The following is a 19,040-nucleotide window of genomic DNA, read 5'->3' on the forward strand; positions in this document are numbered from 1 at the left end:
CGACCCACTCCATTGTCCAAGGGCTCAAACCACTGAGCTAATCACTTCCACCCTTCCAGACAATGTCATAGTCTTCCCTCCCAGCTCAACACTGTCTTTTAGGGAAAGAAAGAACCAGGAAAGCAGCATGGGGTATGTTAACCATTCTAGGCTGGCTCCCTCTTTGCCCTGGAGAGACCGGGTCATGCTAGGGGTCAAAGACAGATCTGATTCCCCTCAGTTTTTAGCAGTCAATCCTGCCTTATTCCCTAAACTATGTCTTGGGCTTTTCAGTCAATAGACAAGAAACATGTTTGAAGTGCTTACTATGTGCTAGGCACTAGGAATACAAATGCCTTCATGTGAAGATGCCCTTCCCTCACTATGGTAAGGGAAGCACCTCCTCTCTTCCTTTGCACCAACATCTTCCATCAGGTACACGGCATGATCTCCTACATTTCCTTTTGTAGTCCCCCCCCCCAGTGCCCTCCTTTCTGAGGAGCTGTATCAAAGTAGGAAAATCTCCTCTAAAAGCAGATGAAAGTCCTTCTCTTCCCCAGTGCCCCTTCAGAAATGGACATCCCTAGAGCCTGAAGGGTAGGAGACATATTTGTTCAAGAAGATTGAGATTAGGGAGACAGAGAAAGCAATTTCAACACAATAAATAGAATGTAAGCAAGTGTTACCCACTGCAATTGAGACAGCGCTTATGACGGCTCCCAAGTAGCCCTGGATGAACTTGGATGCAGGCAAAGGCTGAAAAACAGAGAGAGAATTTTCAGCTTGGCACCTGGAAGCCTGGAGAGCAGGTATGACATCATTATCAAATAATCATAATTTTACATTTGCAAAGCACTTGTCATGCATGACCCCATTGGAGAATGACAATAATCTGGTGAGGTAGACACCATAGAAGGAGTATAATGTCCCCATTTCTCAGATGAGAAAAATGGAGGCTCAGAGAGGGTGATTTGCCCTTAGTTACTGGGTTTGCAAGTGTCACAGGTGACATGAGGGCCCAAGACTGTCTTGACTCCAAGCCAAGACACAAAGTACAGCACAGGAGAATGGGAAAAAACTAGCAGAATTCAAAATCTAAATTCAGGCCACTCCTAGAAGTGTAACTGTGGGGGACATAAAGATGTAATAGAGTGGAAACAGTACTAGATTTGGAGTCCAAGGTCCTGGGTTCAAATCCTACTTCAGCGGTCTATCCACCAAGCTCTGTTTTCTCTTGTCAGTGTAAAACATAACATGAGCTGTTAATATTAATAACAATAACTGACATTTAGCATAGTGTCATAGATTTAGAATGAGAAGGAAACTCAAAAGTCAGGTGGTCTAATTCCTTCCATTTACAGAAGAGGAAACTGAGGCCCAGAGATGTGACTTGACCAAGGTCACACTGTTAGTTAAGTGGAAGAGCTGGGATTCAAATCCAGTTGTACTGAGTTCAAATCCAGCACTCTTCCAAGGCAGTAGGTAGCAAAGCCTAGAGATGAACCCTCAACTAATGCTCTTTCTACTGTTCCTCACAAGTAGCACTACTGGGGTAGCTAGATGGCATAGTGATTAGAGCACCAGCCCTGGAGTCAGGAGGACCTGAGTTCAAATCTGGCCTTAACACCTACTAGCTGCGACCTTGGGCAAGTCACTTAACCCCAATTGCCTTGCCTCCCCCCTCCAAAAAAAACCCCAAGTAGTATCACACACCCCCATAGACTCAAGAGTTCTAACACTGTCACACTCTTCTTCACAATGAGGAAAATACCTGACAAATTAATTTCTACTAAAGAGTTAGGGACTTAATATGTTCTTCTCTCCCAGGAAGAAGCAGGCTAAAAAAGAGTAAAGTTCAATCCAAAGGTATAAATCACTAATGGTGGAATCTTAGGCATCAGTGTGCAGAAAGAGAGAGGTGACTTCCACAATACAGTAAGAAAGAAGCAAGTATTCCTCAGACTTCCCACAAGGCTGGTCCTGCCCAGGAGCCAAAGTCAGCCAGTTCTAGTCCCTACTGTCCCCACAGCTCACCTTGGTCGCATTGCGGTTTGCATAGTTGACGCAGGCGTTGTGACTCTGGTTCAGCCACTGCAAAGAGACGGGAGTCATCAGAGAGCATCTCTGGGAAGCACCCCTACCCCCATGGCCATCCCTGTGGGCTAACCAAGCAGAAATCTTTGTGGAAATAAAACAAGTGGGGGGCCCATTGATTCGGAATGGCTAGAACATTCCCTACACACATCTAGAATCTTGTGGCACTGTAAGAAGGAACCAAAACAAGGAATTCCGAAACAAATGGGAAGACCAGAAATGGGAAGAACTAAACACGGAGGAGAGAAGAAAGCAAACAAGCTCTTATTGTGTACCTGCTGTGTGCCAGACACTGTGCTAAGTAAGCCCTTTACAAGAGTCTTGGGAGGTAGGTGCTACTATCTACAATTTACAGATGAGGAAATTGAGGCAGGCAGAGGCTAAGTGACTTGTTCAGGGTCACACAGCTAGTAAATGTCGGAGGCTAGATTTGAACTCGGGTCCTTCTGACTCCAGACCCAGTATTCTATCTACTGCACCACCCACCTGAGCGAAGGTAACACAGCTACTAGGTGTCTAAAGTTGGATTTGAACTCTGATCTTCCTGACTCCACAGTCACCCAACTGAAACCCTTTGTGACAAAGCAGATCATCAAATACTTTGGAATTTATGGTCAGTTTGTTGCCTGAAGGTAATGAGAGGTTAACTAACTTCCCCAAAGTGGCCCAGCAAATACCCAGCAGAAGCAGGACCTGAGGCCAGTGCTCCTGCCTCTAAGGCCATCAGCTATCTGCTCAGCCACACCTGTAAAATGACATGGCCAAAGTCACCCACGTGGTGGTCAGAATTTGAACTCAGGGCCTTTGCCTCCAGAAGGAAGGCTTTTGTCCTTATTCTCTTGGTTTTTCTCTCTCTGCATGAGTTCATGCAAGCCTCCCCATTGTGCTAGGAATCCTTTGAATCTGCTGTTTCCTAGAACTCCCTAAGAGGCCACACTCTCACTATGGCTGGCTCAGACCAGACCCCAGCCAATGGCTCTCACTTTGTTTTCAGGTACTTTGCTGCCACAGAAAAGAACTGTTTTTAATATTTTGGCCTATCTGGGGCCTTGCCTGCTTTCTTGGTACACGAGTACCAAGGTGGTATTCAATAAATGTTGAAGTGAACTCCTTTGTCAGGGGTGGGGGACATGAAATCACATGGGAATGGCCACAGGCCCTGAATGTCATAAAAACAGTTCAGCTGGTGGAGGGGTGGGTGCTTCTAGGCAACCCAATGGAAACCCCTTACCCTCAAATTCTTTAGGGGAGTCAGATCCTGAACCCCACTACACACACACACAGAGTTAATTCTCAGTTAGCTAAAACCTAAACTACCCAAAAGAAAGATTTAGAAAAAAATGATTGCACCTGGTCTTGTAATGCATTTGTAATGTGATTGGAGAGGAGAGGCAGCCCAGGTGGTGCTGAGGGGGTGGGGGAGACAGCCTTACCTTCCTCATTACTTACAGCTTGGGCTGAAAGTCAAGTGAGTCTGCTTTCTCTAAACCTGTACTGACTCTGAGGGTGAGGGAGAGACTATGTGGAATGAGGGATCTGCTGGCCCAAATGTGTATTCTTCTTCTAAATGGGAGCCTGGTGGGGCTAGAAGAGCCTCCGGAGGGGATTCAGTCCAAACCCCTGCTTTCAAGCAGTAGTACATGGATGGGTCAGGAGAGGGAGAGAGACAGAGAAAAGAAAAAGAAGAAAAGAGGGAGGAAGGGAGGAGGGAGGGAGGGTGAAAGAGAGAGAAGGAGAAGAAGGAGGAGGAGGAAGAAGGAGGAGGAGGAGAAGGGAAGAGGGGTAGGAGAGAGAGAGAGAGAGAGACTGAGACTGCTGCAGTGAATAGAGTGCTGGGCCTGGAGTCAGGAAGATTCATCTTTCTAAGTTCAAATCTGGTTTACTAGCTACTAACTAGCTGTGTGACCCTGGATAAGTCATTTAACCTCTAAATGCTTTAGACAATCTTCTAAGACTCTCAATTGCAGAGAAGGTGGTGACCCATATTGGTAGATGGAGCTTCCTCCCTATACTAATGAAATGACAAGTTCAGTCATTATCCTTTATCTATGTACAAGCTATCTCTTCCAGCAGTCAGGCAACATGCATTTATTAAGCACTTACCATATACTAGGCCCTGTGCTAAGCACCAGGAATAACCACAAGAAAGGGCAAGGACAGCCCCCTGCCCTCAGGAGTTTACATTCTGGCTGAGAAGACACAGGGAAACAACTCTGTCTGCACAAGGGGATATCTTACCATAGAAAAGCACCAGCAGAGGCTAGGGCCCAAGGAAAGGCCTCCTGCCTAAGGGAGGCTTGGAGGTGAGACTTAAGGAAGCCAGGAGGCGGAGGTGAGAAGGGAGAGGATTCCTGGGAGGGAGGGCAGCTGGTGCAAACAGAGGGCAGGACGATTTCTGTCTTTGGGTCCCCAACAATGTCTGGCACAGGGCAGGTATTTAATCAAGGTTTGTGGATTGATTTTTCTCTTTAATGGGTCTAGAGAGAGAGGCTATCAAACAGAATGAGGAAGACTTCCCAGGCCAGACTTTCTTACATAGGTATTTGTTGTTGAATGTTTGGGACCCACCTCCTGGAGGCTGAGGGCTTCTGGGAGAGAGTTACCTGCCAGAAGATGGTGGAGGCCAGGGTCTGGTTGGGCAGGAGGAGGCCGACAACCTGGAAGAGAGAGAGAGAATGAAGACACTGTTGCTTCTGATCTTTGGGGATAGGGGCTCTGGCTTTTAGAGAAGGGGTCAGGGAGGCCTCTGAAAGTCCCTCCTCTAATGCCTTCCGCTGGGGCAGACCAGGTATTGAAATAAAAAGAACCTGCCCTTTCATGAAGGTTAAGGTAATAACATTCCCTCTGTCTCTGATGACTTCCTTGTGAGGAGTAAATGGGGTAAGGGATGTGAACATTATATGTAAGAGTGTGGCCCAAATGCAAGGAGGTGGGGCATAACTCATTATTTCAAATAATGTATTTGTAATAATTGTTCCGAGGTTTAGATGCTTAACCAAGATGTTTTTGCAATGATATGATGAAAGATGTCAGTTTCAGTCATGTCCAATTCCTCAAGACCCCATTTGGGGTTTTCTTGGCAAAGATACTAGAATGACTTATCATTTTCTTCTCCAGTTCATTTTACAGAAGAGGAAATTGAGGCAAACAGGTTTAGTTGACTTGCCCAGGGTCACACAGCTTAGTATATGAAGTCGGACTTGAACTCAGGAAGCTCCAGGCCCAGCACTCTATGCTCTATGGCACCACCTAGTGGCCCTGGGTGGTGAAAAACAGCTAGTAGATACATGCTCTAAAGGCCGGCACTGGTCTGGAGACAGAAGACCAGAGTTCAAATCCAGCCTCAACACTCACCAGTTATGCGATCCTGGACAAGTCTCTTTCACTCTGTTTGTCCCAGTTTCCTTAACTGTAAAATGGAGGTGATAATAGCACCCATGTCCAGATCAAAAGAGACAGCATTGGTTTAAAAAAAAAAAAGAGCTTAGCACATTGCCTGGCACGTAGTAGGCATGATGTAAATTCTAATTCCCTTAATGTCAAGGTTGGCCTGATCATCTCGACATTAGTCACTCAAGTCTGGCTAATATATACATCGATGAAGAGGAATGTAACTAATTGGTTTGTAAATTAGCCTTACAGATATATCTGAAGAACTGATAATTACCAGTCCTGAATGGTGCTTCTACTGGTAATAATCCTGAAAAATGTATATTTGTCCTAATGAGACAGGCCATTAATGTAGCCTGGGGTGGAGGTCAAGATTAACTGGTTGATCCTGACATCAGCCAGTGTTTGGAATTGTAACAGATGCTTCTGTACATGTGACAATTCACCTTTCGCCTGTGTTTGGGTGCCATGTACCGTATACAAAATACAATCGCATATGGGGAAAACTTGTACAGGCTCATCCACATATTGACTTATTTATTATTCTGATACATAAAATTGCTCTCTTGGCAAGAATTTTCCACAAGGAACAAGTGTAAACATCCAATACTGTATAGTACATCAAACCCTACACATTGTCAGCCACATTAGTAAACCATGTTTTAAACATTTAAAAAAATACTTTAAATGGCTCAGACACACACATGCACTTCTTGGCCCACATCATATTAAATATCATAAGCTTAAAGCCACTTTACATGTTCTATTAGAAGCTACCCTGCAAGAGTCAACTCCCCAACCAAAAATGAGGCTGGAAAAATGTTCTGCCTCTGAGACAGACTGTCAGGGAGACCCTGGGCAAGTCACTTAACCTCTAGGTGCCCTAAGTAACTAGCTCTTTAAAATGTTAACTTGCAAAGAAGGAGTCAACCTACTTCGTTTGAGGGAAGGAAAAGAGAGAGACAGAAAGAAAGGGAGAGAGAGGAAGAGAGGGAGGGAGGAAAAGAGGGGGAGAAGGGGAGAGGGAGGGAGAGAGAGATGGGGGAGGGAGAGGAAGAGGGGGAACGGGAGAAAGAGAAAGGGAGGGAGGGGGAGGAGCAGAGAGAATCTGTGCCTCTGGTTATATTCCAAAGCTAAACAGAACATAAATGCAGTTTTTGATTAACTGCTGTTAGGTATTATCTGTACTATCTGTACCTTTGCATGATGGGGGTGGGGAGGAGTGGGTAAGGAAAGGGAGACATTCTTACAAACACCACAAGTGAGTGCTTTCCGTACATTGATCTTATAGCTAACCTAAGACATCCATGCTTTGGTCAGATGTCCATGCTGGAAGCTTCAGCTATCCAAGGACAAGTCCCTCACCCTTTCAGAATCAATGACTTCTATAAAGGGGATTGGCCTAAATGAAGGGGATTGGGCTAGATGGCCTATGAGGTAATTTCCTGATCTAGATCTCAGATCCCATGATATAATATGGGCTGGAGTAGTTAGAAGATGCAGGGCTTAAAAGATAAGATTGGTGAAAGGTGTGGGAGGAAGGCAGGTTAAAAAGTCTGGGCACTGGGCACAACATGAAAAAAGGGAGGGAGACAGGAATAAACATCATGTCCTTGCCCCACTCCACCCTAGACTTGGGGGTCAGTGAGGAGATGAGCCTGGTTGAAGCTTCATTATATGCCAGGGAGTTACAAAAGTGATGTCCCAAGGTTTGAGGGGAGTGCTGAGACTGGAGTCGGAGAATCCCAGCTTCACCACTTACTAACTCCTCTGGGCCTCAGCTTCCTCATTTGTGAAAAAAAAATAAGCATTTGGCTTGATCCTACAAGTCTATAAAGTCACCTAAGAACAGAGAGCAGGGATAACTGCATGTTTGGTTGGACAGGTTAGGGAGCCATGGAAGATTAGGGGTGGAGGGGGTTGGGAGGAGTAAGCAAAGATCAGTGCTGAGCCCCAACTGCTCACGACTGGAGGGTGAGTGAGTCAGTCCTCTGCAGAATCCTCAGTTATATCTAGGTGGCCCCAAGCTAGATCACTGAACCGCTAAGACAACAGGCTGGCACCTTGCCATCTGTCCTGACCTTCCACTTCTTGCTGGTGTGTGTGTGTGTGTGTGTGTGTGTGTGTGTGTGTGTGTGTGTGTGTGTGTGTGTAATCATGTTGGCTTTACCACAGCTCTGGAAAAGGCATGCCAATCCACTACCCAATGGCTCCACTCACAAGCTCCGTTACTCCAAAGCTTCCTTCCCTGCCCACCACTCTCTGATATACACCCCCATGCACCTCCCCCCATTGAATATAAGCTCCTCGAGGGAAGGGCCTGCCTCCCTTTTGTCTTTGTCTCCCTGGTGCCTAACCCAGAGCCTGCCACCAGATAAAGGCTTGTTGATTAACAGGGTTCCGGCCCTGGAGGAGCTCAGAGTCTAACTGGGGATAGCAAGGGCAGCCAGGCACTGGCAGTTTTATCCCCTATTAGGCAGAAACACAGAACCATCTGCACACTCAGAGAAGAAGCAAGAGGAGATATTTTATAACTTCCCTTTAAAAAGAAAAAAAAAAAGCCCAAATCTAAAATAAAGTGTTCCCTTCAGTTCTCAGATGTATATCTCTGGGTGCAATCCACCCACGCTCCCGCTCGCTGCCCTTTCCAGAGCACGGCGGGTGGGGAGGGGGAAGGGAAGATAGATGGGAGGGGGGCAGCTTCACTGGGGCTGCCTCACAACAGGGCTGGGCTTCTCCTGCCCCTGCTCTGTTGTCCAAAGAGTCAGAAGTTGCGGGGGGGGGGGGGGGGGGGGGGGGCGGGGAGTTGGAGAGACCCCTGGGCTGTAAGGGGACCATGGAAATGATGTGTTGGGATAAGAAGACAAAGGAGTCGGGCAGGAGACCTAGCCGTTGGCCCTCTCAATTCAATTCAATACAGCAAGCATTTATTAAAGGCCCCCCTCAGTAAAGGTTTTGTGGTGGATAGAGGGCTAGACAGAGAGTCAGAACGCCCTGAGTTCAAATTCTTCCTCAGACACTTTCGTGCTGGGTGATTTGGGCAGGCTACTCAATTCTCTCAGCATCAATGTCTTAATCTGTAAAATGGGGATAATAAGGGGACCTACCTAAGAAGGTAGGTGACGATCACATGAGATAATATATTGATGCTCTTCTCAAACCTTAAAGTGATAGCTATTTTATTAATATGTAATGATACTTTGTAACCTAGGAGTCATCCTGGATTCCTGGCTATCTCTCACCCCTTATATACAATCTGTTGTCAAGGTCTCTCATTTTCCCCTTTGCAACATGTCTTGTTGATTTCTCCCTCTCCAGCCTCTCTTGTTGGTTTCTCCCTCTCCAGCCTCTTCTGTTGATTTCTCCCCCTCCAGCCTCTCCTGTTGATTTCTCCCCCTCCAGCTCTCTTGTTGATTTCTCCCCTCCAGGTTCTCCTGTTGATTTCCCCCTCCAGCTCTCTTGTTGATTTCTCCCCTCCAGCTCTCTTGTTGATTTCTCCCCTCCAGCTCTCTTGTTGATTTCTCCCCTCCAGCTCTCTTGTTGATTTCCCCCTCCAGCCTCTCTTGCTAGTTTCTCCCTCTCCAGCCTCCCTTGGTGGTTTCTCTCCTCCAGCTCTCTTGTTGATTTCCCCCTCCAGCCTCTCTTGCTAGTTTCTCCCTCTCCAGCCTCCCTTGGTGGTTTCTCCCCTCCAGCTCTCTTGTTGGTTTCTCCCCTCCAGCTCTCTTGTTGGTTTCTCCCCTCCAGCTCTCTTGTTGGTTTCTCCCCTCCAGCTCTCTTGTTGATTTCTCCCCTCCAGCTCTCTTGTTGATTTCTCCCTCCAGCTCTCTTGCTAGTTTCTCCCTCTCCAGCCTCCCTTGGTGGTTTCTCCCCTCCAGCTCTCTTGTTGGTTTCTCCCCTCCAGCTCTCTTGTTGATTTCCCCCTCCAGCCTCTCTTGCTAGTTTCTCCCTCTCCAGCCTCTCTTGATTTCACCTCTACCATATCTCTCCTTGATTTCACCGTTACATCATGTCTCATCAATTTTGCCTCTGAAGCATCTCTTGTAGATTTCACCTCTACAGCATCTCTCTATTATGCCCCCCCCCTTTCTCCTCTGATACCACTCCAACCCTGTTACAGACCTTTATCACCTCACCCCTGGACCATTGCATTAGCTGCTGGTATGGGGGTGGTCTGCCTGCTTCAAGTATCTTCCCTCTTCTTTCCATCCTGTAAAATTGATCTTCTGAGAGTGCAGCTATGATTGTGTCACCCATGTCACACACCCGCATTCAAAGCAAGGTCTCTGAACTGTTATTGGCTCCCTATCGCCTCCAGAATCAAATATAAAAGCCTGTTTGGCAGTCAAAGCCCTTCATAATCTGCCTCCCCCTCACCCTACTCCCTCCCAGTCTTCTTATACACCACACACACACACACACACACACATACACACACACACACTCACTCCTGCAGTCCAGTGACACTGGCCTCTTTGAGATTTCTAAAACAAGACACTCCATCTACAGACTCAAGCACGTTCTCTGACTGTTCCCTGTGCCAGGGATGCTCCATGTCCTCGATTCTGTTTTCTGATTTCCTTCAAGTCTCAGCTCCTACAGGAGGACGCCTTTTCATTAGAGGGTCATCTCTCTGTTGAATTCTTTCCTATTTATCCTGTAAATAGCTTGTTTGTACATGTTGATGGCATATTGTCTCCTCCATTAAATGGTGAGCTCCTTGAGAACAGGGTCTGCCTTTTCCCTTTATTTGTATCCCTGGTGTTTAGCACAGTGCCTGGCACACACTAGGTGCTTAACAAACATTTTTAGCTATGTATTTATTCACCCTTTGCTTAAGTTTCCCATTCTACAAAATAGTAAAAACAAACAAATAAATAACTAAAGGTGATATAAAAACAAAAGATAGTAATAAAACAAAATGAATAGTCAGGATTTTCTGTGCCCTTAAAATTACCCTCTGATAATCTTGCCCCTACGTAATCTATCCAACAGATTCTTTCACTGTCCCTGCACATATCATATATTTCTACCTTCAAACTTTTTAACCATCCTGCTGCTCCAGGAAGGAACTGATGACAACCCACTAAAAACTACCACCATAATTTCCTTCTAGAGGCAGCTATGGAGCACAGTAGACAAGAAGATATGAATTCAATTCCAGCCTTAGACACTTACTGGCTGTGTGACCCTAGGCAAACCATCCTCTATCTGCCTCAATTTTTTCATCTGTAAAGTGGGGGGTAAAAATAGTACCTATGTCCCAGGGTTGTTGTGAAGATCAAATGAGATAATATTTGTAAAGTGATTTTAAAACCTTCAAGCATTATGTAAATATTATTATTATTCCAGGTCTTTTATAAAAGGCCCATTTCTGTGACCACCTCTATGGATCTGGACACAATCCTGTGGAAATGTGCCATAATATCATAATCACTCCCCTTCATCTAGCACTTTCCAGGTTACAAAATGCCTTCCTCACAAAAACCCTGTGAGGAAGTTAGCTCCAGTATTACTATCCCTGTTTCACTGATGAGGAAACCGAGACTGAGAAAGATAAAGAGACTGCATCCCAAACCCAGAGCCTCTAACCCCAGATCCAGTCATGTTTTGTACCCCAGTCTACTATCTCCCTCAATATTTGTATAGATTATTTTTTGAACACAAACTCAAAAGTTTACATTTATTCTTAATCAATTTTACCTCACTGATTTCAATATGGATAATAACAACTAACATATAGTTCTTGAAGATTTGCAAATTGGTCCATATGTATTCTCTAATTTGATCCTGCACTCCATCCTGAAAAAGGTAGTTTGAACAGATATATTTTATAAGCATGCCTTCTATGTTTTCATCCAAGGACAAGAATAAAAAATTAGAATGAACAAAACAAAATTTCATTTAAAAAATTCAGAAGACAGAGAAATTTGTTTTTTGTTCTATTAGATAAAGTGTTACTGGCAAACTTTGAACTGGATTTCTAACAGTAGGGCTAGGTGCTTCCCAGTCACAGATATGTTCTTGGCCTCAGTTTCTTCACCTGTCAAATGGGGACACAACTTGCCATAGTGACCTTACAGATACAGGAGCTGGGAACCTGGATGCTAAGTAATTGCCCAATGTCACCCAGATAGGAAAGTGTCCTGAGGTAGGTTTTGAACCCAGATCCTCTGATTCTTTCTACTATACCAAGGTGCTACAAATCATTCTGTCAGTCCTTTGACTTACTGAATGTCCAACCATAGGCTAGGCATGTGAAAGATAGTCCGTTCTCCATTCCCAGGGCCCCTGTATGACAAGTTGGACACATGGCCAGTGCACACATCCCATATACTGAAGGCACTATAATCTTATTTCCTTTTGGGTGCCATGATACCCAACCTTATCCCTAAATCCAAATCCCATCTTTTTAATACCACCAGTCTTCCAGGGGTGTTGTTTGGCTATGAGATGTGGAACCCAATGACCAAAGAACTGAAAATTTTTAACTCACAGAAAACAATGGAGACATGGTAGGTGCGAGGTGTGGGACACATACTACAGTCACCAAGGAATTGTGGAGCAGTAGGCAAGATAGGCAGGTAGACACCGGTTGTGATCTGCATCGTGGGAAGGATTAGCCTTATCAAAGACATCCAATCCATCAGAGCCCAGACACTGAGCAAATTCAGAGTATGAGAAAGCCCACTTCCAGATCAGGCATGCTAGTTAGAGTTTTAGGAGAATAGCAAGTGAAGTGAAGGGTTGAATGCTCATTGAATCTTTCTGAGTCTGTTTCCTCACCTGTAAAATGAAGAGGTTTAACTAGATGATCTCTGAGGTCCCTTCCAACTCTACAGATATGGCCATATGATCCTTAGGAAGGGACCTTGAATTATCTAACCTGTAGAGGAGGATGAGAGAGAAGATGAAGAAAGGGTTAGAGGAGAAGAGGGGGAGAAAAAGAGATGGAGAGAGGGAAAGAGGGCAAGAAGGGGAGGGAAAAAAGGAGATGGAGAAAGAGATTGTATACAAAATAAAATGGCTAGATTCCCTTTCCAATGGGAACAGGATGGGAACAACTGTGATTAAGCTGAAGCAGGTAGAATTTAGATCAGATGCAGGGGAAGAATTCCACGAGAAGGGCTCTCAGACACAGGAATGAGCGACCTAAGGAAAACATGGAGTCAATAGTGAAATTGATAGAGGCAGAATGTTTTAGTGGAAAGACTGCTAGATACAGAAGGAGGATGAGCTAGGTTTGGCTCTCACCTCTTACACTTACCAGCTGTGTGACCACAGGTCACAGTTATTTAACCACTCAGAGACTCAGTTTTCTCATCTGTAAAATGGAGCACATACCTCCAAGAGCAGGACTTCATGCATGTAAGCCAGACTAGTGGTTGCTAATCACAATCTCATTTGATTCTCCCACTAGCTCTATGAGATACATGCTGCCTTTAGTGTGTACATACTACACCTCCACTTTATGAATGAGGAAACTGAGTCCCAGAGAGCTGAGCCTGGGATCATGCAGCTAATAAGGGTCAGAAGTGGGATTTGTACCTAGTTCTTCTAGACTCTACCCCTTATACCACAATGTGTGTTCTAGGTGGTTGGAGCAGGGAAGGGGAGGGGAAACAAGAAATATGGAGACACAAATCCAAAGTCCTTGTCTCAGGTAGATATAATACCAGTCTTCCGGGAGTCACTGGTCTGATGAGAAAACCACAATCCCTGCCCTCAGAGAGCTCAAAGTCTGACTGACACCTTTGCAGAGCTCCTAATCCAAAGCAGGTGATATAGGTGAATGAGTTCACACCATCCCCACTACTGGCCAGGAGATGGCAGCCTGGAGTGGAGACTGGGAGTCAGAATACCTTAGCTACTAATTACCAGTGTGACCTCAGGTAAGTCAATTTGCCAACCTGGGCCTCAGTTTTCTCATTTGTAAAATAAAAGGATTGAGATGCATAGTGTCCACAACCTAAGAAGCAACTGTCCCACCATCCTCTACTGTGGCCAAACTCTATCTGGTCATTAAGTCCAGTTTTCAGTATCATACTTGAAGAGGCTCATTGACAAGCTGGGTAAGATACAGAAGAGGGAAGCAAGAAAGTTGAGGGGACTGTACATCCTGCCCCAGAAGGGAAGTCTGTCCTGCAGAGTGGAAGACAGGGGTGACACTGTAATGACCTTCAAATATCTCAAGGATGAGTCATATGGAAGAAGGATTAGCTTTGCTCTGTTTGGCCACAAAGGAAAGAAAGGGAAACAGATTTAGTCTAGATATCAGGAAAAGCTTCCTAATAATGAGAGCTGCACAAGAGAGGAAGCATTCCAGATAATTATTTATCAGGAATGTTATAAGAGGAGATTCATGGTGAGGTACAGGATGGATAATTGGGGCTCAGGTCCAACCCAACAGTGTAAATGGACTCAAAAGTTCTTCCCAATTCTACAATCCTATGGAAAGGACATTCATTCCCATACAAAAAGATACACAGTCAGCCTCAGTTAACATTCTTTATTTTCACCCCACCTCATCCCCCACAGCCAATCGGTAGCCAAGTCTTGTCAATTCACACAGCCACCTATCAAGATTGGGTCTTTATCACCACTCACCTGGATGACTGACATTGCTTTCCAATTGAGTTCCCTGCCTCCAGTCTCTCCCCTCACCAATCTGCAATTTACATAGCTGTCAAAACAGTATCCTCAAAGGACAGAAATGGTCATGTCACTCCCCAGCTCAAGAAGGTCCAGTGACTCACTATTGCCTCTTATGTCCAATACAAACTCTGATTTTTGGATCTTCACCTCCACTTCCAACCTGCCTGTTGAGACTTATTACACATTCCACACCACACACACTATGGTCTAACCAAACTGGCTTATTTGCTGTCCCTCACACCTAACATGTCTTCTCCTGTCTGCTTTTGCATAGGTATTCCCCAGACTTGGACTATACTTTCTTCTCACTTCTGCCTTTGGAGAATCTTTTCCTTAAGGCACTACCCAAGCACCATCTCCTTCATGAGGCCCACCCTAATCCTTCTGGGCCCCTCCCCATTACCTCCTATTTATTTGGTATATACTTATGAGCAAGTGTTGTTTCCTCTGATAGAATGAGAGTGCCTTACTTGGGGGCTGGTCTGGCTTCATTTTTGCCATTGTATTCCCAGCATTGAGCAAAGTGTCTCATACTTAGTAGGCACTTAATACTTTCTTGTTGATTGATTGAAGTTGGGTCAATAGAGTCATCAGAGCAAAGAGGGATTGGTCAGGGAAGATGTGCAGGAGGAGGGGACTTTTGAACCAGACCAGCCGCACAAATAAAGAATCCCCAAACCATTCAGCTTGCAGCCACGGACTAGCTGCCATGCTTATGTATAAATTGGGATCACTTCACTACACACCCAAAGGGGAAAAAAAAGTTTCCATCTTCAAATGTTAAGCTTAAAATAAGGTACTACATGGGTGCCAGCTGATCTGTGAAATCTGCTGAGTAAACTGGCAGCGTCCTCCGGAGAAAACCAGCCTGTTTCTCCCTGGCTTTCAGGAGTGAGTGTGGAAGGGGGTGGGAGGGAGACAGAGGAGAGTGACTCTGGGGCAAGACAGTCCAATGGATGGCCCCCAGTGGGCCAGGAAGGAAGTGAAGGGCTGGATGGAGTGGAGAGCATTGCTCGCCAGGGCAGGAGGGAGGTTGGTCTCCTCTTCCAGAGGTATAATTATGAAGGAGGAACCTGCCTCTCCAGCCTCACTCATGCCCAGCCCCACAGCATCCAAGGAGAGCTAGCTTTCTGTCACATTCATCTCCATCCCCACGTCTATTTCTTTGCATGCATTTCTGGTGCCTTCTTCATGGGTAAATATATCCTTCCTCCTCCAGCAGAGCAGGGGCTCCCTGAGGACAGGAGCTGTGTCTCCCCTTTAAGACCAGGGGCTCCTAGAGGGTGGGGACTGTCTCACCTCCAGCAGACTAGTGCCTCACCTATCAACTCCAAGAGCCAAAGCATCTGCATGTCTTCACCGTGTGCCTAGCATAGGGAGGTGCTCACATCTCACCTCTTTAAACTTATCTCTCCCTGCCCCCAAACACACACACACACACATGCATGCATGCACACACACAGAGTGAAAGCTCTGTCTCATCCAAGTGCATCTCCCTCTCTCCATACATTCCAAGGGCATCTCCCCCTTCTCCATACATCCCAAGGGCATCTCCCCCTTCTCCATACATTCCAAGGGTATCTCCCCCTTCTCCATACATTCCAAGGGCATCTCCCCCCTATATATTCCAAGGGCATCCCCCTCCATATATTCCAAGGGTATTTTCCCCCTCCATATAGCCCATGCTCATTCCCCATTCCTCCCCTTTGCTCAGACTGTTCCTTTCACCTGGACTTGTCCTTTAAGGTCTAGTTTAAATCTTACCCCCTCCAGAAAGTCTCCACAGGCTAGACTGATGTTGCCTTTCTCTCAATTAGAGCTTTACTGTCTGGATCCCACATACCACCACCAGACCCCTGATGACACAAGTCAATTCAACACATATGTAATGAGTAACTGCTGTGTTTAGAGCTCTGGGCACTAAGAAATATGTGGTCTATCAGCATCTTGAGGTCAGGAGGGCTGGGATTGTGTCTTTTGCTTGTTCTACCCCTAACAGCACATTGGGCATAGTAGGTGTTCAGTAGACACTTCTTGAGTAATGTATGGATGTTTGTTGAGCTCAATTCACAAAACATTTAACTTCTGTTTTCCAGGAACAGTGCTAGGTACTGAGAAGAGGAAGAGATGGGCACAAACATTTATTAAGTTCCTACTATATGCCAGTCATTGTGCTAAGTGCTTTATGGATATTGCCTCATTTGATCTTCACATTTGGGGTTTTTATGGCAAAGATCCTGAAGGAAACTGCCATTTCCTTCTCCAGTTCAGCTTACAGATGAGGAAACTGAGGCAAACAGAGTTAAGTGACTTGCCCAGGATCACACAGTTAGTGTCTGAAGCCAGATTTGATGGTCTGGAACTCTATCTACTGTGCCACCCAGCTACCAGTGCTCTCTCTGCTTCACCATGTAGCTGGGGATACAATAGCAAAACTAAAATATTCCGTGTCCTCAAGAAGTTTACATTCTGCAGGGGTGGGGAAAGTGTACACAAATATGTAAACACAAAGTCACTGGAAGAGGGAGAGAGTATTAATCACTAGGGGACTGGAAAGGCTTCCCAAGGGTAAGACAAACAGAAACAAGGATTCTGGGTGGTAGAGATGAGTTGGGAATGAATCACTGGCATGAGGGATAGCTATGGGTAAATGCACAGAGGTGAGGTGGAATGTTGAGTATGGGGGACAGCTGGTAGCTCAGTTTGGCTGGAATGTAGAATATGTGAAGGTGAGTCATGTGAATTAAGCCTGGAAATGTGGGAGCCAGACTGCAGGGGGCCTGAAATGCCAAGCTGAGGAATTTACATTTTTCCTCCTCTGGCAATAGGAAGCCATTAAAGGCTTTAGAGTAGGGGAATGACACAGTCCCACCATCTTGTACCCAAAGACTGGATAGTTCTCTGAGGAGGAGGACCATGTCTACTCTCTTTGTTTTCCACACAGGATCTAGGAAAAGCCAGCACCTACAGTAGGTTCATAAGGAATGCTGGCTGGCTGGATGATGGGTAAGAAAAGAACCTTTGGGGGGGAGAGGTTCTTAAATAATGGTGGCTGGAAGGCAGGTTCACTAAAATACTTACAATGGGTGTTCCAAAGGGGATGTAACCTGTAGGAGAAAGGGAAGGATAAATAAGCAAGTCAGTGCCTCATGCCTGCCTTCTGAGCACTTCCGTTCTGAGATGAAGAACCCGGGCAATGATGACAAGCCCGAGAGCTCCTCTGACAATTAGCCTGGGTTTTCCATTCTGGGCTGAGATCTACCCTGGACAACAAGAACAGTCAGGGGACATTGGGAGGCAAGGAACCATACAGCTCAAGTAATTGTTTCTGCCATACACTCCTTACTCCACTCTTCCCTTATGCATGTAGGATATGGAGCTTTCTCGGGAGCAGAATGCCTGCCCTAATCTGGCTTCCCCTGCCCTCCTGCCATATTGTTTCCCCCTCCAGTAAGGCAAGTCTCTTTGCTAGGACACTCTGCGCCTCGGGCTCACAGAATTCTCTCAGCCTGGAATGTGCTTGACCCTTATCTGCTCTCCCCATGTTGCTTTCAACCAAATTCATTATCTCATCATAGGTTCAGTGATGGCAAGGACCTTAGCAAACATGTCATCCAAGGTCCTCATTTTATAGATGAGGAAACTGAGGGCCAGAGAGAGTCAGGATTAGGGTGCATCAGAACTCACAGATTCAGAACTTAAAGTCCAAGGATACACACCCCCTGTTTGACAGTTGAGGAAGTGAAGGCCCAGGAAGGGGGCTAGCCCAAGTCACTTCAACTAACTAGCCTAAAGTCACAAAAGTATCAAATGTCAAAGTAAGGATTAGAACCTAAGTTGTCTGACTCCAGTGCCTACACAGGATGATGTAATGAATAGAGCCTGACCAGGAGTGGAGAAGACCTAAGGGCAAATCCTACTTTAGATATTTAAGAGCTGTGACCTCAGGCAAGTGATTCAATCTCTCTGTGCCTCTGTTTCCTCCTATGTAAAATGAGGACACTGGACTCAATGCCCTTGAAGTTTCTTTCTGGGGCCCTAAAATCTCATGACTTGGCACAGGTGGTAGCTAGCAGAGTTGGCCCTCAAACCTACCTCCTCCCAGCCCAACAAATTTTCCATCCAAACGATGTCCATCCTCAGTCGTTGTTTGTCCTTTGTTCTAAGGCCTGGGTCAAGACCCAGTTGTTGAAGGAAGCCTGCCCTGCCCTTCCAGCCCTGATCTGCCCAATAAATCCAGCAACATTGGCTTCCTCCTGCTCCGCCTCCTAAAACCATCCAGGTTCTGTTGTACCCTATTTCATTTTTCGGCCCAACAGTTCTAGCTATGCAACTTTAAGCCCCCCACTAGATTAGGGGATCCTTGAGGGTGGAGACATGTCTTCTCTGGTTTTCTCCCTTCCCTTCGAACAAAATGAGTGCCTCCTCTTCATGAAACATAGGTGGAATGTTCCCTGTTCCAGGAAGCCTTCCCTGATTATCCCAACTGAACTCAAGCATCATAGGGACACTGCATTTGTCTGGAAATGGGTTCTTCTACCGCGTTTCCCCGATAATAAGACACTGTCTTATTAATTTTTTTGGAAAGAAAAACACCAGAGGGCTTATTTTCAGGGGAGGGCTTATGTTGTCCTGCCTCAGCTCTCCTCCGCGGCACTGCTCTCAATGGTGCCAGCAAGCAAATCACTGGGGAAGAACAGGATGCCGTGCTCCAAGCTGCATCTAATCAGAGCTGCAGCAGTGAGCACGTCATCCTGTTTCCCCGATAATAAGACACTTTTTTTTTGGACAGAAAAACACCAGAGGGCTTATTTTCAGGGGAGGGCTTATTTTAATGAACATTGACAGCAATTTTAATAAACAGGTAAATGTGAACAAAAAAATATACCTTTATTCAAAAAGTAAATCACCGGGGAAGAACAGGG

At 45.8% G+C, this 19,040-nt stretch overlaps 1 protein-coding gene across 1 annotated transcript in view; it reads right to left on the reverse strand.

Moving 5' to 3' along the window:
- SFXN5 (sideroflexin 5) overlaps positions 1-19,040 on the reverse strand; it is a 224,289-nt gene that overhangs the window by 110,544 nt on the left and 94,705 nt on the right. The window contains exons 6-9 of the mRNA XM_069066620.1: positions 17,197-17,222; positions 4,677-4,730; positions 2,014-2,070; positions 670-735 (exon numbers count right to left, since the gene is read on the reverse strand). Coding sequence (XP_068922721.1) covers positions 670-735; positions 2,014-2,070; positions 4,677-4,730; positions 17,197-17,222 — 203 coding nt within the window. The remainder of the gene's footprint in view (positions 1-669; positions 736-2,013; positions 2,071-4,676; positions 4,731-17,196; positions 17,223-19,040) is intronic.

This window comes from Petaurus breviceps, unplaced genomic scaffold (assembly GCF_028583685.1).
Source record: "Petaurus breviceps papuanus isolate PSGF00001 unplaced genomic scaffold, PetGlider_PUasm1.0 139, whole genome shotgun sequence".
In the NCBI taxonomy this organism is placed as follows: Eukaryota; Metazoa; Chordata; class Mammalia; order Diprotodontia; family Petauridae; genus Petaurus; species Petaurus breviceps.